This window comes from Anolis carolinensis, chromosome 1, assembly GCF_035594765.1.
Source record: "Anolis carolinensis isolate JA03-04 chromosome 1, rAnoCar3.1.pri, whole genome shotgun sequence".
Lineage (NCBI taxonomy): Eukaryota > Metazoa > Chordata > Lepidosauria > Squamata > Dactyloidae > Anolis > Anolis carolinensis.
This window is the reverse complement of record NC_085841.1, coordinates 8,818,206-8,826,978: the sequence shown is the minus strand read 5'-3', so window position 1 is coordinate 8,826,978 and position 8,773 is coordinate 8,818,206. Positions and strand designations below refer to the sequence as shown.

The window sequence follows — 8,773 nt, the reverse complement described above, 5'->3', positions numbered from 1 at the left end:
CTTGGATTCAAACCTGCAACCTTTTGGTCCACAAGTTCAGCAGCTCAGTGCTTTAAAACACTGTGCCACCGGGGGCCCATGGCCAGACACTATAGTTTTGCCCAAAGTTTTGCCATCACATGCAATGTTGTTCAAACAAATGTGCACATGTATCCACATGTGAAATGCACATGGGAAGTACACACTGTGAAAGATGAATCTATGCACAGCTGTGTATGATGCACCTTCTTCAGTGCACAGCTATGCAAAAGGGCACCACACAAGAAGCTTCTTGTGAAGAGCACTTGTGCCGGATTTCGCAAAATGAATTGAGCATAGCTGTATATTAGACAGATATATTAGACAGATATGGCCATCTCTTTCACAACAGATTCCACTGTGGAGCTTGCACATATGTAAGATGTCTGGCCCAGATGTTTGCAAAGGATTTGACAGCTCACTTCTCGAATTTCTGCCAACAACTTCCCCAAAACACAAAGATACACTTAAAATATATGATTCAAATGCATAGAAGGATTTTAATGAGTACAGACATAAGTCATGCGAGAGAGATCAATCAGCTAGGTTAAAGATTTGAAAGTGAGCAAGTCAGGACGATGGCATGCAGGCGAAGCAAAGGGTTTGGGATCACGAATGCTCATGGCATGGAAGCAGCCCAGGCGTCCACTGTGAATAGTCAACACCATGACATTATCTGTAAAAAAGAGGAAAAAAACCACTTTGAGAGCCAGCATTTCGACAAAATTAAAAAAATAACCCATATGAACACAAAGTGTACACCATACTGGCAAATGTGTCTCAAGGATGCAGACCCTTGAGACACATTTCTGGATGCAAATGTGTCTCCAAAGATGACTAAACTGTGGTGCCCATCATTCCTAACCGTTGCCTTTGCTTTCAGAATTCTTGTTGCCATTATCAATGTCTTTTTGCCCTTTCCCTCTACTAGCCTTCATGGAGTTCTGAATATCTAGATGTTAGCAGCTAATCTCCATGGAAAGGTTTTCATCTGTTTTCCAAATCGTGCCAGTAGAAAATGGGAGCCAAATTAAGGCTGGGATGAGAAATATGCTTCCGAAAGGCCAAGTTGTGACTCAATCTTGAGCCTGAATCTTCCCCCTGTGCAGTGCATCTATGTTTTAAAGTACAGTAGAGTCTCACTTATCCAACGTAAACGGGCTGGCAGAATGTTGGATAAGCGAATATGTTGGATAATAAGGAGGCATTAAGGAAAAGCCGATTAAACATCAAATTAGGTTATGATTTTACAAATGAAGCACCAAAATATCATGTTAGACAACAAATTTGGCAGAAAAAGTAGTTCAATACGCAGTAATGTTATGTTGTAATTACTGTATTTACAAATTTAGCACCAAAATATCACGATATATTGAAAACATTGACTACAAAAATGCGTTGGATAATCCAGAACGTTGGATAAGCGAGTGTTGGATAAGTGAGACTCTACTGTATGTTTTAAAGTATGGAGAATGTTGAAGTGTACAGGAATACATATAAAGTAAGGAACTTGTAACATCTTATGTTATCTTTTTCTTCCGTAGTTATCTAATACAAAAGTTTCTATGATAAAAAGAAAACATGTCTTATCTAATCTAAAATACAGAAGCAGGTGTAGAGTGAATTAAAGCAAAGAAGATAGAAAAATTAAGAAACAGAAAAGAGAAAGCCCTATCTAACACTTCTTACCTTCTTAATGTTACATAATAAAAAAACTATGTTTTTGTCATAGGTAAAGGTAAAGGTTTTCCCCTGACATTAAGTTTAGTCGTGTCCGACTCTGGGGGTTGGTGCTCATCTCCATTTCTAGGCCAAAGAGCCAGCGTTGTCCATAGACACCACCAAGATCATGTGGCCGGCATGACTGCATGAAGCACTGATACCTCCCTGCCGGAGCGATACCTATTAATCTGCCCACATTTGCATGTTTTCAAACTGCTAGGTTGACAGAAGCTGGAGCTAACAGCGGGAGCTCACCCCACTCCCTAGATTTGAACCACTGACCTTTTGGTCAGCAACTTCAGCAGCTCAGCAGCTTAAACCATTGGGGGCTTTGTCATATATCCTCCTATGTACAGAAGATTAACTTTTCAGGATCCCTTGAATATCATTGGAGATCCTGTTATTCTTGACACTAACTCCCTCTTTCCCTCTTATTGTTGTCCCTGTAACACTGACATGCTTTTACTAATGTAAAAAAACCCACAATTTTTATTTTCCTCTCTAATTTTTTAAAATCAATTAAAAGTTGCCAATCTTCTTTAAATTTGGGAGGGTCGGGTGATTGTATAAGCATAGTCAATTTGTTCAGCAACATCAAGGTCTGGAAGGCTGACAATCCGAAATCTGCTTTATCATTTCTATTTATGAATATTTCACAACCATGGGGCCAGGCTGTGAAGCAGGCTGGTGAGCAGCCAACTGCAACAAATCACTCTGACCAAGAGGTCATGAGTTCGAGGCCAGCTCGGAGCCTGTGTTTGTCTCTGTCTCTGTTCTATGTCAAGGCATTGAATGTTTGCCTTATATGTGTATAATGTGATCCGCCCTGAGTCCCCTTCGGGGTGAGAAGGGCGAAATATAAATACTGTAAATAAATAAATAATAAATGGTGTTGGAAAGGCAAATCAATAGTGGGGAAGAAAAGGGAGAATGTCCCAGGTTAGGGACAAAACTTATTTGAACTTGTAGTGCAGCGGGTTAAATTGCTAGCTGCAGGAAATCTGTCGACCGGAGGGTCCGCAGTTCAAAGCTGCAAGTCAGGGTGAGCTCCTGACTGTCAGTCCTAGCTTCTGCCAACCCAGCAGTTCAAAAGCATACAATGCGAGTCGATCAATAGGTACCACCTTGGCTGGAAGGTAAAAGGGCATCATGTGCAGATATGTAAAATGTGTCGTCAACGGATTGGCGATATCTACAGATAACAGGCTCCTAGGCATAGAAGGATGGAACAGAGGCCAGAAGTTGAACATTGCCTCTAGACGCCGAAGATGAACAAAAGGAGATCTTTACTTCTGTCTGTGTTATTGTATGTTGTTACTGTATATACTCGAATATAAGCCCACCCGAATATAAGCCGAGGCATCTAATTTTACCACAAAAAAAACTGGGAAATCATTGACTCAAGTATAAGCCGAGGGTGGGAAATTTCAAAAATAAAAGTAGATACCAAAAAATTACACTAATTGAGGCATCAGTAGGTTAAATGTTTTTGAATATTTACATCAAGCTCCAATTTAAGATAAGACTGTCTAACTCTGATTAAATCATTATTCTCATCTTCTTCAATGTAAATGTGCTTATGTATCCTTTTAATAATAACAGAGTAAAATAATACATGTAATAATAATAATAAATACAGGAAAAATAATACCTGTAATAATAAATAGAGTAGAATAATAAATGTAATAATAATAATAATAATAATAAGATCAGAGTGAAATAATAAATGTATTATTATTAATAATAAAAATAGAGTAAAATAAATGTAATAGTAGCAACAATAATAGAGTACAATAATAAATGTAATAATAATAGAGTAAAATAATAAATGTAATGATTCCAATAATAATAGAGAAAAATAATAAATGTACCATATATTCTTGAGTATAAGCTGACCCAAATATAAGCCTCGCCTGAGTATAAGCTGAGGGGGGCTTTTTTAGTCCTTAAAAAAGAGCTGAAAAACTAGGTTTATACTCAAGTATATACAGTATGTAAAAGGCACTGACTATTTGCCTCATATGTGTTCTGTAATCTGCTCTGAGTCCCTCCGGGGAGATAGAGTGGAATATAAATAAAGTTTATTATTATTATTATTATTATTATTATTATTATTATTATTATTATTATTTTATTGATATAAAGACATAGTATGACACAGCAAACAAGATGCATATACATAGTATGACACAGCAAACGAGATGTATATGCTGGATTTCATATCACAAAATCACAAGTCGAACACTTCCCATGTGTTTAGGACTGTGTGATGTATTATTATTATTATTATTATTATTATTATTATTATTATTATTATATTAAAGTGACAATTTCCTGATGTTTAACTATTTTCTTATAGACGTTGTAGTCCTTCTGCAAAAAGTTCAGAATTGGGGAAAGTCAATATTAACATGAGGAAAAGAGGATTGTTGAAAATGCCAGTAATATGTCCTGTATTCTTTAGTGAGAAGCCTTGTGCCATTCTCTGTAAATCTCCTGATCTATTCGAGGGTCCAATGTTTTAATAGCGAGTTAATCGGAAGGGATTACAGTAGAGTCTCACTTATCCAAGACTCGCTTATCCAAGGTTCTGGATTATCCAATGCATTTTTGTAGTCAATGTTTTCAATATATCATGATATTTTGGTGCTAAATTTGTAAATACAGTAATTACAACATACCATTACTGCGTATTAAACTACTTTTTCTGTAAAATTTGTTGTATAACATGATCTTTTGGTGCTTAATTCGTAAAATCATAACCTAATTTGATGTTTAATAGGCTTTTCCTTAATCCCTCCTTATTATCCAAGATATTCGCTTATCCAAGGATCTGCCGGCCCGTTTAGCTTGGATAAGTGAGACTCTACTGTATTTAGCAGTGTGGGTGGCCATGAATGAATTTCTCTGTTACTAATGTTTACTTTTATTGAATTCATTTCAAAATTTGAATATTCCAAAATCTAACCTGCAGTCCTATGAAACCCAGAAAGAGTTCTTATATCAGGGAATCAGAGAAAAAGAAATAGAAATGGACCCTAATAAGAAAACTGTAAATTTTTTTGGATAAAGTTCTTACTCTTTTACGCAGCAAGCGCCCCCATTTTTGTCACACTTCCCGATTTCTTTCTTGCCTTTTCCGCAAGTCAGAAACTTGCATTGGCCTCCAGCTTTCTCGCATTCAGCAGCAGTCTTTGGCGCAGCTATAACAAAAGAAAGAAAAGAATAAGAAATCCATCCTCCCATTGTTTAAGAGCCACTGTTTTTCTTTTCCGCACTTCTCAAAGCAAGGGACAATGGTGCAACAGCAGCCTAATTGGGGCCATCGGAATCATGAGAGAGATAGAAATACTCAGGAAGTTAATTCAAGTTTTACAACACTGCAAACAATCAGGGGGTGGGAAAATAAGATTAAAATCAAATTACAGAAAAGATACATAAACAGGTTGTGCTTTTACATAGTGGGATAGATGGAAGGTCTTGGAAGAGGACAAATTGGGCTGTTTAACTGTAAAACTGAATGAATACATTTATTGCCAATTGTTTTATTTTTTACTCCATCACTATGCTGGAAGAACCTAATGCCTATTACAGTAGAGTCTCACTTATCCAACACTCACTTATCCAACGTTCTGGATTATCCAACGCATTTTTGTAGTCAATGTTTTCAATATATTGTGATATTTTGGTGCTAAATTCGTAAATACGGTAATTACTACATAGCATTATTGCACATTGAACTACTTTTTCTGTCAAATTTGTTGTATAACATGATGTTTTGGTGCTTTGTAAAATCATAACCTAATTTGATGTTTAATAGGCTTTTCCTTAATCTCTCCTTATTATCCAACAAATTCGCTTATCCAACATTCTGCCGGCCCATTTATGTTGGATAAGTGAGACTCTACTGTACTTCAGATGAAACCTGGAATCCCTGAAATGAAAACAGAACCTCTGAGTTTCATCCAGCATGCAGATTAGTAGGCAAATGGTGCTATTTTAGGTATATTAGCATGGAAATAGAGGGAACAAAAATGAAATAAAAATACAACAATTTTTGTTCGTTTCAGGAGTGACTTGAGAAACTGCAAGTCGCTTCTGGTGTGAGACAATTGGCTGTCTGCAAGGACATTGCCTAGGGGACACCTGGATGTTTTGATGTTTCTGCCATCCTTGTGGGAGGTTTCTCCCATGTCCCTGCATGGATCTGGAGCTGACAGAGGGAGCTCATCCATGTGTTTCCCGAGTTGGATTCGAACCGGCAACCATCAGGTCAGCAACCCAACCTTCAAGTCATCAGACCAGCCAACACAAGGGTGCACCATTGGGAGCTCAAATAAAATAAATGAACCAAGACGTATGAAATACTTGTGGCAGTGTGGCATATAATTTTGGAAGAATAATTTAGGCAGGGGAATAAATTGGAGAAAAACAGAAAAAAACTCATGGCAGTGAGGCCATAGCAAACCGCTTCTGAATAAACCTTGCCAAGAAAATCCTGTACTAGATTTTCTCTGAGGATGCCTGCCATAGATGTGGGTGAAACGTCAGGAGAGAATGCTTCTGGAACATGGCCATACAGCCTGGAAAATGTACAACCACCCAGTGATTCCAGCCATGAAAGCCTTCGACAACAAATTGGAGCAGAGTTTAAAAGATGTATTCATTTATTTAGATACCACATTGATCATGCAAAAATGGTCCCAGTGTTGGCTGCAATAAGCATCACAAATGGTAGAGTGTAGTCAATAACAGAAAGTCCTACAGTTACATTATCCTTACTTAATGGAAGCCCAACTATGTAATCAAAGTCTGTTTGAGAAAGGATTCTTTTCTCATGAGCTCAATTGGTTGATATTGGTGCCAGTCTAAATTCCAAGAGATGGTTCTTCAAACTTTCGAACCCAGATCACCATTAAAAAAAAGGTTATGTAACAATTATAAAAAACGAATATAAAGCATTAAAATAGATCCAGAGGATCCAAAGGATTTGCAATATTATTAAAGATGGGGTGAGAGAGAAGTTATGATTTATTTTCAGTTAAAGAGTTTTGTTGTTGAAGATTTTAATGCCCTTCAATGAAGGATGGCTATACCTGAATGGGCCATGGGGATTTTGTAAGTAAGGCAACCAAGATGGGGAAGGGGCTGGGAACCATCTATCCAACAACATTTCACATATGGCAAACAGAAGAGGCAAACCCAAGTAAAGACAGGTTAAAAGCTGTAGTTGAAGCTAAGAGTGCAAAAATAAAGAACACAAAACAGTGTATTGACCAGAAGAACTCTGAATTTATGTACTGAGTTGAGGAAACACTAAAACAGAAAAAAAAAACCACACCCCAAAATATGTCAACTGGGCAAGACTGCTCTACCTAATTGGGTAAATTGTTTGCAGAAAAGTGGGAGAAAAGCAAAGAAATTAGAACATTTTTAAAGCATCTGAAAAAATGTTTTAATACATAGGAGCAACTGGGGCATTTCCTGAAGAATGAGGATCTTTGTAGAACAGTTGAGGGAGCTGGGTGTGTTTACTCCAAAGAGAAAACTTATGGGTGATATTGTTATATTTGTTGTGACCATTAATAAATATCTGGACTGCCAAGTGGAAGATGGTGAAAAATTATTTCTGCTGCTCCAAACAATACAGGAAAGGAAAACCTGTTATTTTAGCAATAGAATCATAGAATCATCATAATAATAAACTTTATTTTTATATCCCGCCCCATCTCCCTGAAGGGACTCGGGGCGGCTCACAACAGGGACAAGCACGAAACAACGACACAACATATTTGACAAAAACTTAAAACATTTCAACGATACACAAAATAAAATAATGGGCAATACATTAAAATCCAAGCAGATAATCATAGACTCATAGAGTTGGAAGAGACCTCATGGGCCATCCAATCCAACTCCCTACCAAGAAGCAGGACAATCACATTCAAAGCACCCCTAACAGATGGCCAAAGCACAATCAACAGATAGGAATGATTTCCTGATGGCAAAAGTTGTTCGATAGAGAAATAGACTGCCTGTCAAGGAGATGATTCCTCTCTTCATTGGTGGTTTTCTGATCAGAGGGTTGCTTTAGTTGTGGATTGCTGAACTAAAAGGGCTTGCATGATGTAAGCTTTTGGACCTCTTCCACCTTTCCGATTCTATGGAATTGGGATGACTTTGAATATAGAATCATAGGGTTAGAAGAGACCATAAGATACACCCAGTGTCTGCTGCTAATATCAACAAGTACACAATATCAGTTAGTACACATTTCCTCAAAAGCCCATTTAGCTTGCTTTGAAAGGACACCTTACCTGCAGAAGCCATCACCACCAAGAAGAGGACAGCGAAAAGGATGGCAAAGATCTTCATGGTTCAAGTATGGACCTTGTTGTCAGAGAAATAGCCAAGTGGAGTCTCTCAGGAGGTTGCAGGATGGAGAGATGGACCTAAACCCCTCACATTTATAGGACAAGGCAGACTGAGTGACAGGCTGTGGACACTTTGAAGTGTCTGATGTGGTTTTGTTGCGGTTTATGGTCTGTAAATAAGTTCCAGAATGCTTGATAAAGGGTCCTTTGGGGAAGTATAGTCTGGACACAGAAAGACAGACTGTTATGCAGGCTGACCATCAAATTACCCAAGCAAGGTCTGCAATGAGACAGCACATACAACTATATGAAGCTGATCTTTACTACATCAGCTTGTCAGGCTATCAAACTTGGCATTGTTTGATTGAAATAGCAGAGGTCTTCTTGTGTTTCAGGAATCAAAAAAATCAAAGAACTTTGTTTGCATATTTGCATCAATTTCATCTGATTGGCATAGGATCCGTGATTCTCATCACACTCCTTTCTAATATAAAGGATAACTGGAAGGATTCAAGACCATTTCATAGTCCTTCATCACATCAATCTCTCAATTTCATGACAGCTAAAAGTGTCAGCTTTCAAACAAACTTGTTATCTGCTCAGATGTACATTTCTACCATATGGACTTTATGGTCTTCTTAATGAAAGTGTTAACTATT

The 8,773-nt window shown here is 37.6% G+C and overlaps 1 protein-coding gene across 1 annotated transcript; it reads right to left on the bottom strand.

Moving 5' to 3' along the window:
- Nucleotides 1-409: 409 nt before the first annotated feature.
- Nucleotides 410-8,431, bottom strand: LOC134295530 (beta-defensin 1-like). Its single transcript, XM_062968361.1, has 3 exons — nt 8,058-8,431; nt 4,820-4,943; nt 410-694 (listed from the first exon to the last, which is right to left on the bottom strand). The coding sequence occupies exons 1-3, from the start codon at nt 8,113-8,115 to the stop codon at nt 691-693; spliced, it is 186 nt and encodes a 61-aa protein (XP_062824431.1). The 5' UTR covers nt 8,116-8,431; the 3' UTR covers nt 410-690.
- Between the last annotated feature and the right edge of the window lie 342 nt (nt 8,432-8,773).